Below are 27,470 nucleotides of genomic sequence, written 5' to 3'. Positions count from 1 at the left end.
GACGCAGTATCGCTCACAAATCATGAGTCGTGTACTCGTCGCTAGGTTTCATATAATTGTTTAATTAAAATGGCGGCGGTTGTTAATCGTTTCCGTGGCATCACACGTTGCTCTGTGTGACACCACGGGAACGATGAACAGCAGCTTTACCTGCCTCCCGCGGCACCCGACGGCTTAATGGAAGGAAGGAGGTGGGCGGTATGTTTACATCTCGCTCATCTCCGCCCCTCCGCTTCTATTGGCCGCCTGCCGTGTGACGTCGCTGTGACGCCGAACGTCCCTCCCACTCCAGGAAGTGGACGTTCGTCGCCCACAGCGTGGTCGTCCGGAAGGTAAGTACCTGTGACGGGGGTTAAACGAGTTTGTGCGCCATGGGCAACTAATTGCCCGTGACTCAAAAACGAGGGGGGCGGGTACGATCGATTGTGCTATCGCACAATCTATCGTCTCGTGTAAAGCAGGCTTTAGGCTGCTTTCACACATCAGTTTTTTGGCATCAGGGACGATCCGGCAAAAAAACTGATGCGACGGATCCGGCGAAAAACGAATCAGTTGCATCAGTTCCTTCAGTTTTTTGACAGATCCGGTGTGATACTGAGCACGTTCAGTTCAAAAAACGGTTCCGGTGTCCGGATCAGTTTTTTGCCGCATCCGGCGTCCATAGGCTTCCATTATAAAACACGCCGTACAGCGCAGGATCCGGCACGATACGTTTTTTTGCCGGACACAAACGTTCACTTCAACGTTTCATCCGGCCGCAGGACAAGTACATTTTGCAAAAAACGGATGAAACGCAAGGCCATCCGGCACAATCCGGCGCTAATGACAGTTTATCGGTGAAAAAACGGATCCGGCGGCAACAGATGCCGGATCCGTTTTTTCATGTTTTTGCCGGATTGTGCCTGATGGCAAAAAACTCATGTGTGAAAGCAGCCTTAGAGAGATAAGGGAGACAAGATGTTTCCCTGAGGTAAGTTTACATGGAATGAAGCCTGGTAAGTTAAGGAGCGCCTCTGTACTTAAGTGTTGTACTGGCCAAGCTGTAGGGTTAGGCTGGGGTCACACGGCGAGTAAAATCCGACAATTGGAATGCGATAAATCGCATTCCACTTAGACCAATGTTACTCTATGGGGCTGTTCTGATCTGCTTTTTTTTTTTTTTTTTTCGAGGCAGAATCGCACTGAGAAAAGAATCACAGCATGCTGCGAGTGTCAGCGAGAAATGTATCACTCGCATCCATATAGGTCTGAGTGTGAGTGAAACATCGGACTGCACTCAGATGTCAGTCGAGTGCAGTGCGATATGCGCAAAGGCTGACAATGGAAGATACGGAGAGATTACTCCCTCGCAAGATCAGATCACAGTATAATGACACTCAGCTCACACTCGCAGCTCTCGCATTAGGTGCTAGTATGGCCCCAGCCTTATAGTAAGGTAAATGTAACAGGAGGACCTCAGGTTAGAGAATGACATGTCAGCAGACAGCACCTGTGCTGAGAAAGGCTGGCCGTGCCGTGAGGCTGAAATGGCAAATGAAGTAGTGCGTCTGCACTCAGGTGTGTGCTGGGCAAGCTGTATGGCTATAGTATGAGGTAAAGGTAACAGGAAGCCCTCAGGTTAGAGAATGACAGAAGTCAGCAGACAGCACCTGTTCTGAGAAAAGGCTGGCCGTGCCGTGAGGCTGAAATAGCAATTGTAGGAGTGTGCCTGTGTAGCACCCACGAGGCAAGGGGTTAAGTTGCTCATCACCGGGCAGTTGATGTCGGGTCAGGGGGATGTCACGGGGTGGCCCTTTTGCCCGGTTTCGTGGTCCCGAGGTGTACAATAAAGAAGGGGGTGATAATGGAGGTTTGATCTCATGACTCCACCTGCGGTACGCGGCCTAGGGCATTGCCGCCGCTGCTGTCGCTGTCCTCCGGGGCGGATGGTAATAGCAGCTATGAGGTTTCTGCTCCCCACATGTGGAGCGTGCCCCTGGGAGGATGATGAGGGGAGTAGTAATGGCGGGCGCTGAAGCACAGGGCGCCAGTGCTGGCAAAGACAGGCGGACACAGTCTCTGCAGGTTCAAGGTTTTCTTTTTACTCACAGTCCTGGTTTACCCGGGAGATGCTGGTCACCGCCGTGATGGGCCCCAGTTGATCCCGAATCCGTTGGAGGTTACAACTGGTACAATGGACAGTGGGCCCTTCCTCCTTGTGCTTGGTGTTGGATCCCCGTGGCCTGAAGCTTCTTGGGGACCCCGGTTCTTGAAAAGTGTTTACTCCCTTCCTGTATGCAGGTGCCGCGGGTCTGTTGTGAGGCCTGCTTTGGAACACGACCCCGGACCCTATGTAGAACTGTGCTCCGGGAACTGTGGGGGCCGCAGGGACATGCAATCCCCCTAACCTGCAGATTTTGGTGAACAACCTGAAGTATGATCCACTCTAGGATTCTGCACCCTTCTCTGCGCTGCTCCCGAGGGAGCAATGAAGCTCTCCCCTTGGCGACCGTATTGACTCCTGCGTCCCTCCGGAGCCACTGGTAAAACCCGACTGCTCTCTTCCTCTCCTGCTCGAGAACTCTAACTGCTGTGTTGCTCCTCACTCCCCCTGGTGGCTGTTTCTCCCCCGGTTCCCTGTCGCTAGTGGGTTGCTGCCCCCCATGTTTGGTGACTGCCTTAAGACCCAACCCTAGCCGGTCCCCAGTGGAGAGGCCAACCAGGTTGTGTGTGAGATTGTGTGTGGTGAACCGGTACGGACCTCCTCTGGATTCTGGAAAAGTACTGCACCTTAAGTGAGGTGCAGTACCCTGTGGCGACTGAAGCCTCAGGGGCACCACACCTGCACTCAGGTGTGTACTGGCTCGGTGCACAATTGCTTATATCTGGCTCTCCTGAATCTTGCAATTCTTTTTTTAATTTTTTTTATTATTTTTTTGCTTCTGCACCTTTTTATTCCTCAGAGAGGGCCCTGTATAGAAATCTAGTCTTTTTAGCCAATTGGGTGAAGAAGACTCTCATAAAGAAGAGGACTATATGTACTTGGCAAACAAGACTACATATACATATAGCAAAAGCTACTTATTTAGGCTCAGTAGATTGACAGCTTCTTATCCCAGTGTTCCTATAGCAGCAAACCCACAGGCTGGGCTTGTCCATGTTTTCATTTTAAGGCTATGTGCGCACTAGGCCGTTTTACCCTCGGATTTGCCGCGGAAATTTCTTGAGAAATGTCTGCAATCTTTGTGCAGACATTTCCCAGCAAATCCTATGAGAAAAAAAAAATAGCTGTGCGCACGCTGCGGATTTTTCTCAAGAAATTTCCTTGAAGATTTTCTTGAGAAAATTTCTTGAGAAAATGAGTATGTCAATTCTTTTCCGCAGGTACCTGCGGATTTCTGCAGTACAGCCTGCATAATTAGCAGGGAACAACCTGCGGGAAAATCGCGGCTAATCCGTGGTAAATCCGCATGCGGATTTGGTGCGGATTTTTTCCGGAGGTCCGGAAATCTTCCACTCCCAGAAGTTTCTCAAGAAATTTTCTTGAGAAACTTCACATTTCTAGTGCGCACAAAGCCTTAGTGCCATTTAGGTGGTCCCATCTGTTCCCACAATTAAAGGTACAAGACCTGCATAAGTTTCATCAGTGCCTCAGGTGCCAATCGTCCCCCAGGGCACAGCCTGTGTTCACCTTTTGGTTCTTGACTCTACCTCTGATGTGTAGCGCTCACACCCACACAAGTACATAACTTGCCTCCGCTCTGGTGTCAGTTACGTTAATAGGACCAGGAAGCGTGTGACAACCAGAAGGCAGATTGATTTTCTTTGAGCAGATTGATTTGGCCGAACTGAGAAAAATCAGAAATAGTGTCTATTATAAATGTCCTCCAGTGTAGTAAGTGAGAGGTGACTACAAGAAAGTGTGAGAACATGAGACCTGTTGGGAAACTTGTGAATTAGAGCAAAGGGTTGGCCAATCAGGCTGCATCTGTCATTTTCCAGCATGGATCAGAGTGACCGCTGCCATCTGCTTGGCTGCTGCCGAATCTTCACCTCTTTACCTTTGAACTACTTAGAAATCAGAAAACTGAGCTTCTGACTTTTGAGATATGATGTGTAAAGTTTGTCAGGGCAAGGATACAAGCAAGCCGGGCATGCGTCTGGGCTGTAGTCAAATGTTTGACCTTTTAGAGGACATGACATTAAATCTGGCGCGTCATACGCCTTCTCGGGTTAGTGCACGTACTGCTGATCACGCTATTGTTGTATGCAGTATACTTTATCATTAATGCTAAAGAGGGCGATGCTGACATTTTTGGACTATTTCTAACATGAGTGACAGGACTCAGTATGGTGGCATGTGAATGTCAGAAAACGGCTGCTGTAAGTAGCCCCACTAAGCCACCATTCTGCCCTAATGTATTCCAAAGATAATGTGTTTAACTGGACTTATGGAACATACCCTTATGCTATGTTACATTGGGATTAAACCTCAATAATATCTGTTTGTGAAGAATCACAACTGCCCATGAAGATGAATAGCATGTGATTGTAGCTGCCCCGTTCAGATCAGGGCTACTCTCACAAAAACTTTCTCTTGTTTAAATGACATTCACCACTAATGAGACTTTCTTCAGCGCTCTATTGGGAGACCCAGACGATTGGGGTATAGCTACTGCCCTCCGGAGGCCACACAAAGCACTACACTAAAAAGTGCAAGGCCCCTCCCCTTCTGGCTATACCCCCCCGTGACATCACGGGTTCTCCAGTTTTAGCTTTGTGTGCGAAGGAGGTCAGACATCCATGCATAGCTCCACAGATTTTAGTCAGCAGCAGCTGCTGACTATGTCGGATGGAAGAAAAGAGGGCCCATATAGGGCCCCCAGCATGCTCCCTTCTCACCCGTGGATGGTGTTGTAAGGTTGAGGTACTTATTGCTAGTACAGAGGCCGGAGCCCACATGCTGTTTTCCTTCCCCATCCCCATGAGGGGCTCTGGGTGAAGTGGGATCTTACCGGTCTCCAGGCACAGAGACCGAGCTCCATCCACAGACCCAAAAGAACCTGCTGGATATGGAGCTGAGTATCGTCAGGGACAGGGCCCTGCTACATCAAGGTACTCTGTGTCCCCGGGCAAGCGCGCACACACACACCAGCATTGCTGGGAGTGTTAGTGCGCCGGGGACAACAGCGCGGAGCGCTGGTGCTATTATTCACTGCAGCTTTGCTGAGTGAATTTATGTATTGAAAACGGCCGCACCGGCCGCTGCTGGTTGTTTTTTACATTGTGGCGCGGCTGGGACTTGTGGTGCGCCGGGGGACTTCGGCGTCGGCCGTGCACATAGGACGGCCGCGCTTATTACTCGAGTCCCCGGCTTTGCGGCCTAGCTTTCGTTTCGTTCCCGCCCCAGCCCTGCCAGTCAGAGGAGGGGCGGGACGCTGTACAGAAGCTCAGCGCAGGGAGCTGGAGTCTGCTTTGCATTCTCCAGCCCCCTCTCACTGAACACAGTGAGACGCCGGGTTCCCGCTCTTGGCTGGGGCTCGCCCACGGCCCGCCCCTCTGCACAGGACGGGGAAGAGAAGCCGGCAGCCATTATGGTTTCCACTCTGGGAGAACGGAACCAGTCACAGGTTTTTGGGCGACCTCGCACCCTCTCTTGTGCGGGCGGTAAGCAACTGACACCACTAATGCTGAAGTGGGCTTTTGGGCTGTGTGCTGATATGCTATGCACTGTACTGTACTGTCGCTATTCTGAGCAACAGCAGCAAATAAGCAATGCTGCTGAGGCACAAGCTTTCAATGCTTCTTCGTTTGCATGTGCTGCAGTGTTTACTGTCAGATTGGGCAACAGCAGCAGTAGAGCAATTTGTGCTAAGGCACAAGCTTTCAATGCTGCTTCGCTTGCATGTGCTGCACGGTTTATTGTTATGATATACATTCACTGTATGTCGCTATTCTTGGCTAATGCGCCCAGATAAACAGACAAAAGCAGCAGTAGAGCAATGGTGCTAAGGCACAAGTTTTCAATGCTGCTTGACTTGCATGGGCTGCAGTGTTTACTGTCATGCTTGTATGCTATACATTCACTGTATGTCGCTATCCTTGGCTAATGTTCCTGGATAAATAGACAACAGCAGCAGAAAGGCTAGGGTGCTAACGCGCAAGCTTTCAATGCTGCTTGGATTGCATGGGCTGCAGTGTTTACTGTCATGCTGTATGCTATACATTCACTGTATGTCGCTATCCTTGTCTCATGCTCCTAGATAAATAGACAACAGCAGCAGAAGAGCAAATGTGCCAAGCCACAAGTTTTCAATGCTGCGTGTACTACATGTACTGAAGTGTTTATTTGTACTTCATGCTTGTATGACTATTCACTGTACGGTCGCTATCCTCGGCTAGGCTCTTAGATAGCTAGACAACAACAGCAGAAAAAGACAAGTTGCCAATGCACGGGCTTTCTATGCTGCTTGTACTGCATGTCATACGGTTCCAGGACCCCCAGTGCGTGCAATTGCTCAACCGGGGTCTCTGCTATATGTGGCCAAAAGAACCACCTGTGATCTCTGTCCAGAGACAGGGACGAAGTTGCAGTTTTTCCGCTGATATATTGTCTGTGACTATGACTGACATCTTACAGACTTTGCACCCCAAGCAGACCGTGGGCAATATGGTTGCAATGACCCTGGCCGCCCTGATCTGGAGCATCTCAAGGCGCCAGAGTGATTCCAGGCATCCCAGAGAGCAGGCATCCGACACGGTCGACAGTCCCAGATGGCCTAAGCGGGCTCGCTGGGATTAGCCCTCGACTCCATCACTGGTCAAGGTCCCAGCTGGAGTACTCTCTGTACGTTGAGGCAGACGTAGCTGTTCAGGACTCTGATCCTGAGACCGCTCTCAATCCGGATACACCGGATGGTGACGCTATAGTGAATAATCTTATTGCGTCCATCAACGAAAGGATGGGTATTTCTCCCTCAACTCCTCCAGTGGAGGGGTCAGCTTCACAGCAAGAGAAATCTCTATTTCAGTATCTCAAGCATATATTGAGTACTTGTTTAGCACTCTGACTCCAGAGAAGCAGTCCAGAAACGACACGCTTATCACGATAAGCGTTTCTCCGACCGTATTAATGAGACACGTGTCGCTCCCCCCTGACGTGGTCAAGCGCTAGACCCAGTATCCAAATGTGGATTCCCCAATCTCCATGCTTGCAGCTAGATCTATAGTTGTAGTGGTGGATAGGACTTCACTTCAAAATGCCATTGACAGGCAGATTGGCCTCTGGTTGCAATCTGTCTATGAAGCTATCGGCAGGTCGGTTGCTCCGGCAGTCGCAGCCGTGAAGGCACTCCAAGCTATTTCAGCTAGTATTGCGCAGGGGGTCGCTGTCACAGGTACTCTCGGTCCCAGCAGCGTCTTTAACTCGCAATGTCGGCATGGCGAATCATGCTGTTATTGCTGTCCGAGACTCTACGAGCCGGACGTCAGTGGCACCCGCCAACTCCGTGTTTTTACGCAGAGGCTAGTAGTTGAGAGATTGGAACAGAGGCTGCTTCCAACGAAGTGCTTAACCAGGTTGCCTTTATCTAGTGATAGTCTGTTGGTAAGGGTTGAATGAAATCATTCAACTATCCAAGACGACTCAAAAAGCCCAGAAGGGCATAGATTCCTAGCGGGCTCAATCACGCCCGGGGAAGGCAGCCGGAGGACCCGCTACCAAAGTGTTTTTCCTCATAATTTTCAGCCCTCTCACTCCGCAACCGCGGGGGGGCAGACTCCCCCGCTTTAGCGGCATTTACCTACCGCAGGTCAAGGGCCTGTGAGTGAGAGTCAGTTTGTTTTCAAACTACCGCACCGACCGAGCCGAGGCTCTTCTGCAGGCGGAAAGAGCGGTAATCCCTGTTCCTCTTCAGGAACCAGATACGCATTTTGCTCCGACCTGGTCGTGGTGCCAAAATAGGACGGCTCCTTCCGTCCCGTTCTGGCATTTATACTGCTTAACAAGCACGTGAAAACCAGGCGGTTCCGGATGGCATCACTCCGCTCCGTCATTGCCTCTCTGTCTCAAGGAGTTTTCCTAACATCAATAGACATCAGGATGCTTATCTACACGTGCCGATTGCTCCGAGGCACCGGCGTTGGCTACGAATCGTTAGTAAAGACGAGAATATTTCGTTTCGTAGCCATACCCTTTGGCTGGCGACAGCCCCACGGGTGTTCACCAAGTTCGTGGCAGCAGAGGGAGCAGTCCCGCGCTCTCACGGTCACTCTGTGATCCTTTACTTGGGCAATCTACTGGTCAAGGCACTCTCCTTTAGAAGCATGCCAACACAACCTGAACATGGCGCTGGACCCTTCCCAGAGTTTCGGGTGGGTCTTCAACTTTTCAAGGTTGAACCCAATCGCTGGCATCTCCTGGAGAGTTTTCACACTCTCTCAGCGATAGTGAAGCTTCCGCTGGACAAACAGCGTTCACTACAGACGAGGGGGCAGTCTCTCCTTCAAGGAGGCGCCTCATCCAGAGGCGAGCTTTTTTCACGCAGTTTCATCTGCGTCCGCCTCAATAGCACATTCTTCGCTTATGGGAGGGAAGTCGATGTCCCTACACAGGAACGTGTCACTTTTCCAGATGGTCAAAGACCGTCTTCAGAGGAGTCCACTCTTCAACTCAGTGGTCTGGAGCTCTGGGCAGTGTATCTTGCACTGCAAGCCTTCCTGCAGTGGCTGGAATGCAAATAGATCCGAATTCAGTCGGACTATCCACAGCGGTGGCATACACCAACCACCAAGGCGGACTACGCAGTCGACAAGCCTCCCAAGAGGTCCGGCGGATTCTGCTATGGGTAGAAGACAGAGCATACACCATATCAGCTGTTCATATCCCGGGCGTACAACACTAGGAAGCAGACTTCCTCAGTCGCCAGGGCGTGGACGCAGGGGAATGGGCTCTGCACCCGTTTGTTTTCAAGAAACCTGTAGCCGCAGGATGAAGACGGACGTCGACGTCATGGCTTCTCGGCAACAACAAGGTCCCGATTTTCATGACGCGGTCTTACGATCAAAGAGCTCTGGCGACAGGCGCCTTGGCTCAGGATTGGTCACAGTTCCAGCTACCGATTGCTGCCACACCATCCTCGTCGCCCCAAACTGGCCGGGGAGGTCGTGGTACCGAGATCTGTGGCACCTCACCGTCGGTCGACCGTGAGCACGACGTCATTGCCACCATGAGACGGGCTAGCCAGCCGCGGTCTGCCAAGATCTACCACAACTCGTGGAAGATATTCTTATCTTAGTGTTCTGCTCAGGGAGTGTCTCCCTGACCATCGGCATTGCCTACTTTGCCTTCCCTCCTGCAATCTGGTTGGGAAAGAGGTTGGTCGCTCGGCTCCCTTTAAGGGCAAGTCTCGGCACTATCCGTGTTCTTTTCAGAAGCGTCTAGCACGTCTTCCTAAGGTGCGCACGTTACTACAGGGGGTTTGTCATATTGTGCCCCCGTACAAGCGGCCGTTAGATCCATGGGATCTGAACAGGGTACTAGTTGCTCTCCAGAAGCCGCCTTTCGAGCCTCTGAGGGAAGTTTCCCTTTCGCGCCTGTCACAGAAAGTGGCCTTTCTGGTTGCGATCACGTCGCTTCGGCGAGTGTCTGAGCTGGCGGCTCTGTCATTCAAGGCTCCCTTCCTAGTATTCCACCAGGACAAGGTGGTGCTGCGCCCTATTCAGGAGTTTCTCCCTAAGGTTGTATCCGCGTTTCTTCTTAATCAGGATATATCCTTACCTTCCTTTTGTTCTCATCCGGTTCTCCGGTATGAAAAGGATTTACAGTTGTTAGTTCTGGGGAGAGCACTCAGAATCTACATTTCCCGCACGGCGCCCATGCGCCGCTCTGATGCATTTTTTGTCCTTGTCGCTGGTACGCGCAAGGGGTTGCAGGTTTCTAAAGCCACCATGGCTCGATGGATCAAAGAACCAATTCTTGAAGACTACCGTTCTGCGGGGCTTCCGGTTCCTTCAGGGCTGAAGGCCCATTCTACCAGAGCCGTAGGTGCGTCCTGGGCATTACGACACCAGGCTACGGCTCAACAGGTGTGCCAGGCAGCTACCTGGTCGAGCCTGCACATTTTTTCACCAAACATTATCAGGTGCATACCTATGCTTCGGCGGACGCCAGCCTAGGTAGAAGAGCCCTGCAGGCGGCAGTGGCTTCCCCATAGGGGAGGGCTGTCTTGCAGCTCTAACATGAGGTATTTCTTTACCCACCCAGGGACAGCTTTTGGACGTCCCAATCGTCTGGGTCTCCCAATAGAGCGCTGAAGAAGAAGGGAATTTTGTTACTTACCGTAAATTCCTTTTCTTCTAGCTCTTATTGGGAGACCCAGCACCCGCCCTGTTGTCCTTCGGGATTTTTTTGTTGTTTGCGGGTACACATGTTGTTCATGTTGAACGGTTTTTCAGTTCTCCGATGTTACTCGGAGTTAATTTGTTTAAACCATTTATTGGCTTTCCCCCTTCTTGCTTTGGCACTAAAACTGGAGAACCCGTGATGTCACGGGGGGGTATAGCCAGAAGGGGAGGGGCCTTGCACTTTTTAGTGTAGTGCTTTGTGTGGCCTCCGGAGGGCAGTAGCTATACCCCAATCGTCTGGGTCTCCCAATAAGAGCTAGAAGAAAAGGAATTTACGGTAAGTAACAAAATTCCCTTCTTCTGTAATGCCTTTGGCCAACTTTTGCTTCTATTGGAGTCGGTCCTTTACATGACTGTTGCTGTGGGGTAAATTTACACATACGGTATATATTGGTTGATGCCATTCAGCACAAAATCTGGAGCATAAAGCGATATCAGCATGGAAATACGCTGTGACGTTTCTTATCAAAGTACAGTCTTTACAATTCAGAGGGACAAATATGAATGGGATTTGTTAAGTGCTGTGGAATATGTTTTAACTAAATAAATAAAAATTATTATTAAAGTGCAAAAATCCAATGTGGATGTTATGCATACAGCATATTTCATCCAACATCACTAACGTCAAACAAAATTCATATGTAAATCATGTCCGTATCAAACATCAATGCATGGACTACGGGTCTTCTGTTTTGAACTATATGCCCATGAGGCTTTGAGTCGGGAGACCCTCGGCCACTCCGTGCATCATGGTCTGAGTTTAGACTACGAGTCTCGAATCTGTGAAAATAACATAAGTATGTTCACATTGTGTGTTTTTGGCGTTTAAAAAACAGTGAATTTTCTAATGGAGCTGCTTCAGAAAAACTGCCTTCATTGGGGAGTTTTTAGAGGCGTTTTTCACTTCATAAAGCATTGGAGTTTTTTTTTTTTTGGGGGGGGGGAATAAACTTGGATTTTTTTTAAGTTGATCCACTTCAAATGACCTCATTTTTCGGACTACAAGACGCACTTTTTTTTTCCCCAAAATTTTTGGGGAAAGGGGGGGTGTGTCTTATAGTCTGATGGCTGCTGTGCGGTGGTGGTGGAGCGGGTCATCAGAGGCAGGAGCAGACTGTAGCAGCGCTTACTGTGACCACGTGGGACCACTCATTATCTCTTTTCATATGCACTGCATCCCGACGCCCTTCATCTCTCAGCGCTCAAGCCGGCGCTGATAGGTGGGCGGGGGATGCGCGCATAATTAACAGCCAGCCCGCGCGATTATCCTTGGCAACTACAGCTTGGAGTGATCATGTGTGGCTATATTCACTGCCCCCCGCGCTGATGATGATCAGGTATGATTATGGGGCAGTGAATAAGTACGGTATACTCACTGGCCACCGATCCATGCAGCATCGATATGTCCTCCTGTCTGCTTGCCCGCTGATGTGTGTGGAGAGCGGTACGCAGAGCGATGATGTCATCCCTGTGCGCACGGCTCCACACAGGTCAGCAGCGCTGCTGCTGGCACAGACAGGAAGACGAGTGATGCTGCGTGGAGTGAAAAAAGGTGAGTATATAGTGAGAGTCCTCCACTTGTGACCACATATCAGGCCGTGGCTGATGTGAGCGCGAGATCAGCAGTGACTTCAGCCAGGGGATGTGTGGTGACAGCTGAAGTCCCCGCTGATCCCGGTGGCTCACTTCACTTGCGGCCTGACCCTCACAGAGAGCAGTCGTGCGCTATAGCCGCTCTCTGTGATTGTCAGATGTAGCAGAGCTGGATGCGTCATGGGACCTCGTGTGGATTACGTCAGACTTTTTTTGTGTTTTTATTTCAAATAAAGGATTTTGTGTGTTTGTGTTTATTTACTTTCACTTACAGTTTAGTGATGAGGGGGTGTCTCATAGACGCCTGCCATCACTAAGCTACAACTTAGTGGCAGCTATGGGCTGCTGCCATTAACTCCTTATTACCCCGATTGCCACCGCATCAGGGCAATCTGAATGAGCCGGAAAGAGTCCTGGGACTATCGCATCTAATGGGGGGGCTCCCAATAACATGGGTCTCCCCAGCCTGAGAATACCAGCCCCCAGCTGTGTGACTTTATCTTGGCTGGTTATCAAAATTGGGGGGGAACTGCACGTCGTGTTGTGGTTTTTTTTTTGTTTTTTTTTTTAAATTATCTATTTTAATTTACTATACGATATAGACCCGCCCACCGGTGTCTGTGATTGGCTGTAGTCAGACAGCTGTCACTCAGTGTGAGAGCGGGTCTGCCTGCAACCAATCGCAGCCACCGGTGAGCAGGGAAGGAGTGAATATGTTATGAGCCTAATGTGCAAACAACAAAAATGAAATCTCATAGACTTTGCTGGGGAAGGAAATTCATGCAGTTTTGAGACCAAAACTGCACCCAAAAAACGCTCAAAAAGCGGCAAAAAATGCAGCGTGCACACATAGCCTAAACGTTTGTTTTTATGTGATTGGGGACATATATACAAGCTGGGGATAATATACAAGGCAGGAGGGTCATTACCAGGATGGGGTACCTTAGTAGAGAATTTGGGGACATTACCCCCATAATAGTGTCAGCAGCAGATTCTCGCCCCATAAGTGTCATGACCACATTTTTTGCATAAAATTTTATTTTCCTAGTTTCCTCCTCTAAAACCAGGGAGCATCTTATGGTCCGGTGCGTCTTATAGTACGAAAAATTTGGTAATCTTGAAATACTCTTTGTAAGGTTTTAATGAGAAATCCACATTGCTGCTTATGCAGTGAGTTTTCTGATGTTATTTTTACTTTCAGACAACATTTTAAAAACCTCCCCAAAGTAAAAAAGTGGCTTGTCTCTTTGATGCGGATTAATCTTGAAATTTGAAATTGTCAAAAAGCTGCAATACAGAAAAAGAACATTCCTTAACCCAGTTATATCTGAAAACCTTGTCAAAACCTACATGAATTTCTGATGTGGCTTTTTCTTGAAAACCATATTGGACTTGTCCATTTGATAAACTGCGTCAACATACGCTAAAGCTATACGCACGCAGTGCATAATTTCTGCCATAAATGACAGATGATTTTTCTGCAAAGTATGCTTGAAATCTGCAATGCAGTTCTACAGGAAAATTGACCAGCTTTGGACTTAAAAACCTGCCCTGTGTGGCATAAAAAACCCATTAGAGCCTGGAAATGAGGGTTGCTAAAATATAACCTGCTTTGCTGACATATTCTAACGTCTGGTGTTTCTGATATCCACCTTTTGTGTATCCATCGTATGCAGCTTTTGATATCCGTTCTAACACACTGCTTTTGGGTAAAATTTCTGTTGCGCCTAATGAAGTACTTGTATTGGCTTTACTAGCCACATTAACAGAGATGTGTTTACTATGGAAACATGTTGTTTTTATGTTAACAGGCTCCCAAACTGGCCGAAAAGTACTGTGTGTGTCACCTTGCCACAGGAGATATGTTGAGGGCCATGGTGGCTTCAGGGTCTGAGTTGGGTAAACGTCTGAAGGCCACAATGGATGCTGGAAAACTGGTCAGTATGTTGAGATCAATTATACCTATCCACAAGTAATATGGGGAATGACTGTTATATGCATGGGAAAGATGAATGCTAATTTTTCTTCTGTTTTTAGGTCAGTGATGAAATGGTCGTAGAGCTGATTGAAAAGAATCTTGATACACCACCTTGTAAAAAGGGATTCCTACTCGACGGATTTCCTCGCACTGTGAAGCAAGCAGAGATGGTAATTTCTGTGTAGTTGCAACGTAAGGCCAGGGCCACACGGGGATTACTGCGATCCCCTCGCATGACACTCGGCTCATGCTGGCAGTACAGCAGAGCAGAGTGTCATGCGAGTGTCCCTGCGACTGAGGTCCGATCATGCCAGCGGACCTCAGCTGCAGGGGGCAGGCTGGTGCTGAGGAGGGGCGGTGGCTGACGCTGAGGAGGGGAGGGAGGGATCAATCTCCCTCTCTTCTCCGTAGCCGGCTATTGCGATCTTCGCCGAGCACTTGCGGGGTTTTTTTTTCTCTTGCCCCATAGACTTTAATAGCTGTGAGAGAAAACAGGATCGCATTACAGTTGCAGCATCCTGTGATTGCTTTCTTGGTCCGATTAGTGCTGACACATAGGCTAATATTGGTCCGAGTGGAATGCGATTTTTATTGCACTTCACTCTGATTTTCATGCTGTGTGGCTTAGGCCTTATTTGTATTTTCCTTCTAATGGTGGGTCAGGTAAGTTTACTCATTTTTACAGACTGGTGTGTTCCAATATTTAGGTGAGTTTGTTCTTTGTATTTCCACTCTTCATATTAATGTTAAACATGAACGAATCGAAATTTTAGGACCTTTTTCCAGCGACTCTTGTCAGTAGTTCCATGGCCATTGGACAGGAGCCCTACGAACCTTCTACCTGCTGGCATTCCTGGTGCCTTTCCTGATTTCTAGGCCTGACTTGTCATCGTTGGGGCAGAGGACGCATTTTAACTTACTAATCGGAACAGGCGCCAAAGATGTCTGCAAGTACGAGGGGGCTCACAGTTCTCCTGTCTGCCAACCACAGAAATGTTGATGTATTCACTGGACCCAGGGTCCTGCAAATTAAATTTGCTTACCTCTAACTAATAGCAATGAATGTGATGGCTAATGCAACTCCTAACCTGAAAATTCAGATGTGAATTTAATAAGTCCACTTAGTGGTTAGAAAATCTTGGATATTGGGGGTTGATTGGTAGTGGAGACTTTCTTCTGTTAGCTCCGCCCCCCCAATCTCTAAGCTACTGCCTCATAAGTATATATGAAGCAGTTGTGTCTGGGGTATACATTCAGCAGCATATAGCACTACTCTTTTTTTTTTTTTATCCAATTAGTTTTTATTGAAAACACGGCAGATACAAAATCATACATGGTAATTTAAGAGAACAATTGTCAACTGCCCGCACATGAGGGCTCCATACATTAATATACTCTGAGACAATCCAGTTACAATTCCTCTGCCTTACACTTTAACCACACAACAACATGGGGAGGGAGGAGAGGGGAGGAAAGATGGGGACTTCATTCAAGTAAGGGGGAACAAGAACAAAGGGGGAGGGGAAGAAGGTGGGGGGGGGGTTAGTAGGGGTACAGGGTTAGATGCCTGCCTGCATTACCAACCCCAGTCCACCAGCCGGGGCCATCAACTCCTCCTAGATTTCTCTCATAAACTGCTGCCTCAGTCAGGGTCTCAATGCTTTAGCCCCCTGGCTAGCCGAGCCAGGGCTATAATTCCATCGGCTCTATCTCAACTAGGTGCTCTTTGCCCGGGGAATAGTTGTGTAATAGGTGTTGCATGGCTGGATGAAAGCCAGGGTTCCCATATTGTAAGAATTCTAGTTTGTTTTTTTTTAGGGAGTGGGCAAGGCAGTATTCATATTGGCATTGTTGGTCGATCCTACTATATAACTCTGCTCCAGAGGGAGCTTCAGTGGCCTTCCACGAATGGCTCAGACACTGTCTGGCAGCTATTAGAATTTGCACAATCAGTCCCCTAAAATTCTGCGGGTACGAGTCTGTGCCCAAATTCAGAACTGCCAGCCCTGGGTTGGGGTTGGTGTGCACACCTGTTATTTCACTAATGAGTCTGAAAACTGCTATCCAAAAAGGTTGGACCCTCGGACAGTGCCACCAACAGTGTCCCAGTGATCCCCTCTGGAGGCAGCCCTTCCAACAGAGCGGTGAGTAGTTGGGAATGTAATGCACCAATTTTGCCGGCGTATGGTACCAACGTAGATGCACCTTTTTCAGCTGTTCCAAATGGTTAATGCATTTTGAGGATCTTTGCACCCACTGTGTCGCAGTATGCCACGCCGAGGGGGAGGTGTTAATGCCTAAATCTGATTCCCATTTAGTCATGTATGGGAGCTTTTGCTCGTCAGAGGGGTTGTTCACCCATTTGTAGGTTAAAGAGATTCCCGGTTGCCTCATTAGTTTTTTAAACCATAGTGCCTTAACAGTGGGTAAGGTCGGGTTTGATCCCGGGGGGAATTTTGTGCTTAGAAAATGGCGAATCTGCAGGTGTTGATAAAAACACCCCTTTAGGGAGGGGTGCTCCCGAAGTATATCGTTGAAGGGCCTAATCTCTGCACCATCGTAAAAGTCCGCCATAACTCCAAAACCCGCTGCTTCCCATCTACTCAAATTTGTATATGGAATGTGGGATTCTATTGCTCTGAGCGAAATTTCTGACAGCGGGACCTGGATCTTAGGGATCATCTCACTGCGCCATATGGCTATCGATGCTGTCATAGTAGGGAGACACAGGGTGGACCTAGTACGTTTTAGATATTCCACCTCCATCAGTTTCCTCGTCGAACCCTGGTCTGTCAGAGAGTTCTCAAGTTGAACCCACCTATGGGAGCTCTCCGTGTGCCACCATTCTTTGAGTGATTCTATAAGAGAAGCTTTATAATAGGCCATCACATTAGGCGTACCCAGACCTCCCATTCCATATGGCAGATGCATAATCTTACTAGCAACTCTAGCTCTTTTATTACCCCAAATAAACTTATTGGTCATCGACTGCAGTTTTATCAAATATCTATATGGAATTTTAAGAGGGAGACACCTAAACATATACAGCAGCTTAGGAAGGAACGTCATCTTAAAGGATTGAATTCTCGCCATCCAAGATAGTGACAACTTCTCATACCTGCCTAGAGCCTGACCCAAGTTTTTCAGTAGGTGATCGAGATTGGATCTGATGAGGGAATGGGTTGGTGTCAAACGGATACCTAGATAAGGGATACTGTCTTCGCACCACTGGAAAGGAAAGGCTGCCTCCAAAATCCTTCTGGACCTTGCGGGTACATTAAATGGTAGTACAAAGTACTTAGTGGCATTCAATTTGTAATAAGACACCTCAGAAAAGGTCAACAGGGTGGACATCACTGCTGGAAAGGAATATTCAAGGTTAGTACATGATATTATTACATCATCCGCATATAGACCCAATTTATGTTCATGCTCCCCTACCCTTATACCAGTTATGTTCGGGTTCACCCTAATTGCCTCCGCCAGAGGTTCCACCACCAGAGCAAAAACAATAGGGGACAGCGGGCACCCCTGGCGGGTGCCATTGGTTATAGAAAATTTTAATGAGCGAAAACCCGAGGCTAGAACTGAAGCATTTGGGTGAGAGTACAAGGCCAAAACAGATGACTTAATTCTTCCTTCAAAACCAAATTTCATAAGCACTCTTTCCAGATATCCCCAGTGCACCCTATCAAAGGCCTTTTCGGCGTCGAGTGACAAGAATACACCAGGGACACCCGACTTCTCCATCACCCCAATTAAATCCAGCATCCGCCTGGTGCCATCTTTGGATTGCCTGCCCGCCACAAAACCCACCTGATCCGGGGCTACCAAGGAGGGGATTATTTTATGGAGTCTGGTGGCTACCATTTTTGAGTAAATTTTTAAATCACAGTTGAGCAATGAAATTGGTCTGAAATTCCCAGGGGTATCTGCCGTTTTCCCCGGTTTGGGTAGTGTAGTGATAACTGCTTCTAGGTTCTCTGAGGAAATAGTCCCGGCCGTTTGCCACAAATTAAAGGTCTTTAGTAAAAAAGGGGTTAGAATAGAGGCAAATTGCTGATAATATTCATAGGAAAGCCCATCCGGGCCTGGGGCTGAGTTTCGTTTAGAAGCTCTAATCGTGTCCAAAATTTCCTGTATAGAAAACCGAAGATTTAAAGATTCTAATTGCCGGTCTGAGACCCGAGGCAATTCCAGACCGTCCAAAAACTCCTGAATTTTTTCAGGTGTTGGCTGAGGGGTTTGCGGGTCATCCTTTAAATTGTACAGGGCAGCATAATACTTGGCAAAGGCGTCTGCTATCCCATTAGGGTGCCTTATAAGTGATCCGTCTGGGCCCTTCAAAAATTCAATTTTAGATTTAATTTCCCGTTTTTTTGTTCTTCTAGCTAGTAAGGTGCTGGCTCTATCCCCCATCGCATAAAAAGTTGATTTACTCTTTTTAAGATTATGTTCATATCTATACAACAGGAGGGATCGCAGTTGAAACCTGCAAGTAAGAATTTCCCTGGACAGTGTAGACGACGGGGAGGCCTTGTTGATAGTTTCTAAGTGTTGAATATGGGCTATAATTTCTTTAATTTCTGCTTCTCTTTGCTTTTTCAAGAATGATGCAGTTTTTAAAAACTGCCCTCTAATAACTGATTTGTGTGCAGCCCATAAGGTCTCGTCAGAGACCTCCCCATTGTCATTATGTCCAAAGTATTCCAACAGGCCTGCCGCAACCTGCTCCTGAACGTTCTTTTGGTTCAGTAAACTAGTATTAAGTCTCCACTGAGGCACCATAAATCCGCTAGTAGAGTCCTGTACAACCAAAGTTATCGGAGCATGATCCGACCATGTTATCAGACCCACTTCAGCACCCGTACACTTGTGAACAGTCTTACTATCCGTCAGGAAGAAGTCGATCCTGCTGTACGACCGATGCCTTGGGGAAAAGAAAGTATAGTCTCTTTCCGATGCATGAAGGTATCTCCATATGTCATGTAGATGAAACTCCGCAACCAACTGTTTCAGTTCCTTTCCTGACTTAGCGGACCCCGCCGAGCAGTCCATAGATCGAAAAACTGGAGTGTTAATGTCCCCGCAGATTATCTCTGACCCCTGTGCGGTGCTCCTAAACATCTGGAAAAATTTCCGGGCAAATGTTAGTTGAGATGAGTTTGGAGCGTAAATCGATGCCAAGGTATACAAAAGCCCATTCAGGAGGCACTTTAGAATAATATATCTCCCGTCTGCACCATAGGTTACATGAATCATTTTGAAAGCCAGAGTTTTTAATCAGGATAGCCACTCCTCCTTTTTTTTTTTTTTTTTTTTTTTTTTGAGTCATTTGCAAAGTACATATGTGGAAATCTTGGATGTAGTAGCCTTTTATTGTCATCAGTAAGAAGGTGAGTTTCTTGAATACATGCTATATCACATTTGGATGCTATAACTTCTCTCCACAGCATGGATCTTTTTGCAGGAGAATTGAGACCCTTCACATTGAGAGACAGAAACTTAATACTCATGGCGGATCCCAGAAAGGATGATGTTTCCAGGCAGGCCGACTGAGAGGCATAGGGCAGGCAGAGGCAGGCAAGGAAGACCAGTTAGGGACGGTGCACGGGTGGAGGGAAAAAACAACAAAAACAAAAAAACTTGAATACTTCAGCTTCATCCTTACCGGACAGCTGGGAAGTACTTGCTCGCCATAGGCGAGAACAACAGAGGGCTTAAGTGACATCACAGGTCACATGAGAGCTACACACGCCTGCGGCTGGCGAGACTCCCTCAAGCTGGTTCCCACTCAGGATTGATCTTTTTCTTCTGAGCATCCCCCTGCTCCCGGCGTGAGTCTGAGTGCATTGTAAGGGGTAATCCCCAGGACTCAAGTAGTTTGCTCAGTTGAGGAGGGGACTGGCATACATGTATTTTAGAATCCCTGAAGATAATCAATTTCACCGGGAATCCCCATTTATAGTGTATGTCATGCTCCCTCAGGATTCTGGAGAACTGGGAAAATTCTCTTCTTTTTGCCAGAGTTGCAGCAGACAGGTCCGGGAACACCTTTAAATCATTAAATTCATCTGGGAGGATAGGGTTATCCCTCAGTATCTGGAGCACTGCTTCCTTTGTTTTATAAAAATGCAGTCGTGCCAGCGTGTCCCTGGGCAGAGTGGGGTCGATACCTTTAGGTGTAGGGATTCTATCTATTCTATCCACTATGAGATCTCTTTCTGTGTGTTCTGGGAGCAGTAGTTGGAGAAACTTGTGAAAGAAATCTGGCAGCTCTTTATCAGCTACTGACACAGGAATGCCCCTAATTTTAAGATTGTTCCTTCTGGATCAGTCTTCCAGATCCCCAAGCTTGTTTTTCAGTATTCCCACCTCCTCCTCTAACGCTGTGTTAGCATCAATCAGATCATTGTGTGACTGAGCAAGTTCGGCCATTTTAGACTCCACATGGTCTGTACGGTCCCCCAGTGATTTGATTTCCTCTTTAACTTCTTTAATCATGTTCTTAAGATCCCTGAAATCCTCCTGCAGTGATGACCTCAGAGAACTGAGCATGGCTTGCAGCCTTTCCTCTGTGAGAGGAGTGCCTGTGACACTGCTTCCCCCCCCCTGTCTCTTCCTGGTGTAAGGGAGACACTGCAGCAGCAGACATCTTCTGAGGAGAGGGGGATCCCCTATCCCTGGGATAAAAGTCAGTAAGCTTGGCTGGGGGGGCCAGATTTCCGGGGTCTACCCTTTGCCATACTGTGCAGGGGGGATTACTCACTGTTTCAGAGGAGAGTTCTCAGCGATTTGAAGCAGCTTTGAGCCAGTTTGTACAGCCACAGCACAGAGCTTCTCTCTTAAGCAGCCATTGCCTTCAGCATGCAGGCCACACCCCCCATAGCACTACTCTTTGAAGGCTACATACATATTTGCGCAACATTTTTATGTCCTAAATGCAGAGTTAAGCAACTGCCCAAATGGTTTTTAATAACTCCTTTTCTACCAATTTGCAGCTGCAGATAGATATCAAATCTATCAGGAGCTCCTGGTCTCCCTCCCTTCTCTCATTTTCGGGCTACATTCACTCATCCCTCTGTTTGTGCAGTCTGAGGAAAATGAAAAAACTGGAAAAAAAAAACACACGGTGACCCATAGTTTAATTGATCTTTACACAGATGTTTTAAAAACTGCCCCATTTATCTGTAACTAGAAGCATGTCATATTCTCATCTGTCAATGGATAAATAGGAGTTCAGACAGTTCATCTCCTTGAGTAGAAAGCCTCTCCTGTAGCTTCATTGTTTCCCTGCTGGAGGCTCACAGCACGTGGGTTTCATAGCCATAACAGCAAGTCCTGCTGTGACGCCCCTGACCTTATCAGGGTGTCACAGGGAACTGCACTCCTTTTTGTGATTGTGCAGAACTCACCCTCCATGGTTCTGGGATCCTAACTATTGGTATGGCTTCCATCAGCATTCAAATCCTAGCCACTCCTCACACCACCCTGTCAGGCACACCAGTGGGTGGTCTAGCTGCAAAAGGGCCACCCGCCTAGGGGTCAGGCAGACTGGTGGGAGGGACATAGTTGAGAGTAGCCCTCAGAGAGTGAGGAGCTGAGGGAGTTGTAGCTCCCTGGGTGACTTCGGTTAGGTCGCAGACGGTGGTCTGGGACCGGAGGAGTTAGAGACCCGGTCGCAGGGTATTGGAGAAGGGTGCCAAGACTCTGTTTTGGAGAACGGTTGGCATCGGAAAATCTAGTAACCGGACCGGTACCGAGCACGGCAAGGTACTGGACCCTAGATCAGGGAGCAGCTTTACACAACCTGATAATTAACTTGTGGAGGATAGTCACTTTATGAACTTTCCCCAAGAGCTCAGAGATCGAAGGCACCAACACAACTAGGGGGATAGGGCTTTCCAGCTTATGCGGCTCACTGAAATCTCAAGTGTCCGCCATCGAGAGCACAGCTCCTCTATTTAACTATAGGGAGAGGGACCCTGACAGCTTCAGGCCGAGGGGTCACTCAGAAACGTCTCAACACAAGTGCATGGAGGCAGGCTCCAGACCTCCAGCAATACCAGTGGGGATGAGAGTGGCAGCGGCACCCAGAGACTTGGTTTACTCCTGTGTCAGTCTGCTTAATGGTCGCACCAACATCCATATGGCCTGAGTGAGTATGCTGCTCTCCCCTGAGTACTGCTTGCCCACCTGGCATGCACCACGCTTCCCTACACCTTCACCATCCAGAGTCCTGGGGCCTCCCCTACCCGTGGAGGGAACGTCATCTGGCTGCCCCACTCCATCTCCCCAAGTACTCCCATCATCAGCGGCGGTACTCCCCTTATCGCGAACCACGGGTGGCGTCACAAATACTTATCCCCTGTAAATAATAGTGGCCGCAAGTTCCCCGGGTCCGGAGACCCTCGAGCCACAGGAACCTGGGATCCGAGTAGACCGACTGCTGCAGGGGCGGTACACTGCCATCTCTCAATAATACTTTAACCCCTTCACGACCGCGGGCCGTAAAATTACGTCCTATTTTAACGTGACTTAACGACCAGGGACGTAATTTTACGGCCTAAACTTCATTTGATTGCCGTGGCCATAGCAACGGCTTTCAAATGATGTCCCCTGCTGTTTCTTACAGCAGGGGACCTTTGCTTGACCCCAGGGGGGGCGGCATCGCCACCCCCTATCGACGATCGATGTGATTGGCTGTTCAAATCTGAACCGCCAACCACATCGATCGCACTAATTTCGGCAAAAATAATGCCCGAATTAGTGCGATCCTGTGAGATCCAGCTATGAGATGCCGCAGCTGCAGCAGCATATCATAGGTGGACCTCAAACATGCCGCCCCCAGCCCCTGCAGCACTGATTGGAGCGATCGTGCTATGACGCGCAATCGCTCCAATCAGTGTGAAGTGGGGCGGTCTGATCTGCCGGTGGCCGCCCTCCCCAGGCCTGTGCTGGCCTGTGAGCCCTCCCCCAACATGTCTGCAGCGTGGAGTGGCTGGTACTTTTGGTACCACGCCACCGCTGCTGCTGCCGCCGCCGCCTCTGATGTCTCCGCCGCTGCAGCTCTAATGGTAAGTATTCCGCTCCCTGCGCGCTCCCGTGAAGGCCCCTGCGCGCTCCCGTGAAGGCCCCTGCGCGCTCCCGTGAAGGCCCCTGCCCGTGCCCCCCCGATCTGCCCCCCTACGCCCCGATCTGCCCCCCCCGGCATCCCGATCTGCTACCACCGCTGCTGCTGCAAAGTGAGTACTGTGCTCACTTTGCAGCCCGTGCGCGCTCCCGTGGTGCCCCTGCGCGCTGCCGTGATAGCCCCTGCCGTGCCCCCCCCGCGATCTGCTCCCCCCAACCACCCCCCCCCCCCTCCCCCGACATCCCGATCCGCTCCCCCCGCGATCTGACTGCCTCCCCCATTATTTCTATTCTGCTTCTGCAGCTCCCTCTCCGGTCTCCCCCTCTGCTCTCCCCCCCTCCCCCTCTGCTCTCCCCCCCTCCCCCTCTGCTCTCCCCCCCTCCCCCTCTGCTCTCCCCCTCTGCTCTCCCCCCTCCCCCTCTGCTCTCACCCCCCCCCCCCCTCCCCTCTCCCCCTCTGCTCTCCCCCGACGTCCTCTTACCTGTCTTCACCGGCCTGATCACATCTGCGTCCATCGCTGGGTCCTTCCTGGGCATTCTGCTGATCTGCCTGCTGCTCCTGTAAAGCTGTCCATCTCTCTGCCATCTGTTCCTCTGCAGCTCTTCTGGTCAGTGATCCTCCTGCTAGTCCTGTGGGTACTGTGAGTATAACTTTTTTTTTTTTTTTTCCGTATCCCCTGTCCATTTTTACACCTCATCCGTCCGTGCGTCCCGCCAAGCGCTGATCAGGGATGCAGATAACGGATCTGCATCCCTGCTCAATTTTTGGCGTGACTTTTTTTTCCGTATCCCCGACGCTTTTTGTATCGCATCCGTCCGTGCGTCCCGCCAAGCGCTGATCAGGGATGCAGATAACGGATCGGCATCCATGGTCAATTTTTGGCGTGACTTTTTTTTCCGTATTCACGACGCTTTTTGTATCGCATCCGTCCGTGCGTCCCGCCGAGCGCTGATCAGGGATGCAGATAACGGATCGGCATCCCTGCTCAATTTTTGGCGTGACTTTTTTTTCCGTATCCCCGACGCTTTTTGTATCGCATCCGTCCGTGCGTCCCGCCAAGCGCTGATCAGGGATGCAGATAACGGATCGGCATCCATGGTCAATTTTTGGCGTGACTTTTTTTTCCGTATCCCCGACGCTTTTTGTATCGCATCCGTCCGTGCGTCCCGCCAAGCGCTGATCAGGGATGCAGATAACGGATCGGCATCCATGGTCAATTTTTGGCGTGACTTTTTTTTCCGTATTCACGACGCTTTTTGTATCGCATCCGTCCGTGCGTCCCGCCAAGCGCTGATTAGGGATGCAGATAACGGATCGGCATCCCTGCTCAATTTTTGGCGTGACTTTTTTCCGTATTTGCGACGCTTTTTGTATCGCATCCGTCCGTGCGTCCCGCCAAGCGCTGATCAGGGATGCAGATAACGTATCTGCATCCATGGTCAATTTTTGGCGTGACTTTTTTTTTTACGTATCCCCGACGCTTTTTTTTATCGCATCCGACCGTGCGTCCCGCCAAGCGCTGATCAGGGATGCACATAACGTATCTGCATCCATGGTCAATTTTTGGCGTGACTTTTTTTTTACGTATCCCCGACGCTTTTTTTTATCGCATCCGACCGTGCGTCCTGCAGCGGCCGATCAGTGCACTGCGTCTGTGCGTTTGAAAAGTCAAATGGCGCTCCTTCTCTTCTGAGCCCCGCCATGCGCTCAAACAATTACTTTCCACCACATATGAGGTATCTGCGTACTCAGGAGAAAATGCACAATACGTTTTATGGTGCATTTTTTCCTGTTACCCTTGTGAAAAAAAAAGCTACCTAGTTGAAGCAACCGTTTTGTGGTAAAAAAAAAAAAAATTCTTTTCACGGCTCAACGCTATAAACTTCTGTGAAGCCCCCAGGTGTTCAAAGTGCTCACCAAACATCTAGAAAAATTATTTGAGGGCTCTAGTTTCCAAAATGGTGTCACTTGTGGGGGAGCTCCACTGTTTAGGCACCATAGGGGGTCTCCAAACGTGACATGGTGTCCGCTAATGATTCCAACCAATTTTGCTGTCAAATGGCGCTCCTTCTCTTCTGAGCCCCGCCATGCGCCCAAACAATTACTTTCCACCACATATGAGGTATCTGCGTACTCAGGAGAAAATGCACAATACATTTTATGGTGCATTTTTTCCTGTTACCCTTGTGAAAAAAAAAGCTACCTAGTTGAAGCAACCGTTTTGTGGTAAAAAAAAATTTTTTTCTTTTCACGGCTCAACGCTATAAACTTTTGTGAAGCCCCCAGGGGTTCAAAGTGCTCACCAAACATCTAGAAAAATTATTTGAGGCCTCTAGTTTCCAAAATGGGGTCACTTGTGGGGGAGCTCCATTGTTTAGGCACCTCAGGGGGTCTTCAAACCCGACATGGCGTCCGCTAACAGGTGCAACTAATTTTGCACTCAAAAATTCAAATGGCGCTCCTTGCCTTCCGAGCACTGCTGTGTGTCCAAACATTTGATTTCCACCACATATGAGGTATCTGCGTACTCAGGAGAAAATGCACAATACATTTTATGGTGCATTTTTTCCTGTTACCCTTGTGAAAAAAAAAGCTACCTAGTTGAAGCAACCGTTTTGTGGTAAAAAAAAATTTTTTTCTTTTCACGGCTCAACGCTATAAACTTTTGTGAAGCCCCCAGGGGTTCAAAGTGCTCACCAAACATCTAGAAAAATTATTTGAGGCCTCTAGTTTCCAAAATGGGGTCACTTGTGGGGGAGCTCCATTGTTTAGGCACCTCAGGGGGTCTTCAAACCCGACATGGCGTCCGCTAACAGGTGCAGCTAATTTTGCACTCAAAAATTCAAATGGCGCTCCTTGCCTTCCGAGCACTGCTGTGTGTCCAAACATTTGATTTCCACCACATATGAGGTATCTGCGTACTCAGGAGAAAATGCACAATACATTTTATGGTGCATTTTTTCCTGTTACCCTTGTGAAAAAAAAAGCTACCTAGTTGAAGCAACCGTTTTGTGGTAAAAAATTTTTTTTTTCTTTTCACGGCTCAACGCTATAAACTTTTGTGAAGCCCCCAGGGGTTCAAAGTGCTCACCAAACATCTAGAAAAATTATTTGAGGCCTCTAGTTTCCAAAATGGGGTCACTTATGGGGGAGCTCCATTGTTTAGGCACCTCAGGGGGTCTTCAAACCCGACATGGCGTCCGCTAATGAGTGCAGCTAATTTTGCGTTCAAAAATTCAAATGGCGCTCCTTCCCTTCCGAGCTCTGCCGTGCGCCCAAACAATTGATTTTTACCACATATGGGGTATCAGCGTACTCAGGAGAACATGCACAATAAATTGTAGGGTGCACTTTCTCTTTTCTCCCTTGTAAAAATGAAAATGTTATGGCTAAAGTAACATTTTTGTGTTAAAAAGTAAAATTTTCATTTTTTCCTTCCACATTGCTTTGGTTCCTGTGAAGCACCTAAAGGGTTAATAATCTTATTGGATGTGGTTTTGAGCAGTGTGAGGGGTGTAGTTTTTAGAATGGGGTCACTTTTGGGTATTTTCTGTCACCTCGGCCTCTCAAAGTCACTTCAAATGTGATGTGGTCCCTAAAAAAATTATTTTGTAAATTTTGTTGGAAAAATGAGAATTTGCTGATGACCTTTGACCCCTTCTAACTTCCTAACGGAAAAAAAATTTGTTTCGAAAATTGCGCTGATGTAAAGTAGACAAGTGGGAAATGTTATTTAGTAACTATTTTGTGTGACATATCTCTCAGATTTATGGGCATAAATTTTCAAAGTTTGAAATTTGCGAAATTTTCAAAATTTTCGCCAAATTTCCTAAATTTTCACAAATAAACGCAAAAAATATCGGCCTAAATTTACCACTGACATGAAGCACAATATGTCACGAAAAAACAATCTCAAAATCGCCAGGATCCGTTGAAGCGTTCCAGAGTTATAACCTGTCAAAGTGACACTGGTCAGAATTGCAAAAAATGGCCCGGTCATTAGGGTGTTTTAGTGGCCGGGGGTGAAGGGGTTAATAATTTTAATTTACGAAGGATGATAATACATTGCAATATTTACCTCTTAGTGATGAGGCCAAGTTTTTCAAATCTCACATGTCACTTTTTGCCAATAACTCTGCAATGTTTCAACATATCCCAGTGATTGAAAGTCTTTTCTAGACCATTATATTTTATGATAATGGTGAATATATGTCAATATGTTTTTTCATTTTATTTATAAAAAGATCAGAAATCTGACAAATTTCTAAACTGATGGCCTACCACGATCTGGATTCGGCTCCTCCGGTCATTGGGGAAAGAGTTAATACCGTACTTTGATTGGAGAGGGGGGTATACCGAAATGCACTAAAGAAGTTGTACAAG

At 48.3% G+C, this 27,470-nt stretch overlaps 1 protein-coding gene across 2 annotated transcripts in view; it reads left to right on the top strand.

The window, feature by feature from the left end:
* The window catches only part of AK2 (adenylate kinase 2), a 47,189-nt gene that overhangs the window by 4,248 nt on the left and 15,471 nt on the right, over positions 1 to 27,470 (top strand). For both annotated transcript variants that reach the window (XM_075334148.1, XM_075334147.1), the window contains exons 2-3: positions 13,788 to 13,913; positions 14,014 to 14,124. In XM_075334148.1, coding sequence (XP_075190263.1) covers positions 13,788 to 13,913; positions 14,014 to 14,124 — 237 coding nt within the window. The remainder of the gene's footprint in view (positions 1 to 13,787; positions 13,914 to 14,013; positions 14,125 to 27,470) is intronic.

Source organism: Anomaloglossus baeobatrachus, chromosome 2 (assembly GCF_048569485.1).
Source record: "Anomaloglossus baeobatrachus isolate aAnoBae1 chromosome 2, aAnoBae1.hap1, whole genome shotgun sequence".
Taxonomy (NCBI): domain Eukaryota; kingdom Metazoa; phylum Chordata; class Amphibia; order Anura; family Aromobatidae; genus Anomaloglossus; species Anomaloglossus baeobatrachus.
The sequence above is the reverse complement of the archived record's forward strand: the minus strand, read 5'-3'. Positions and strand labels throughout refer to the sequence as shown.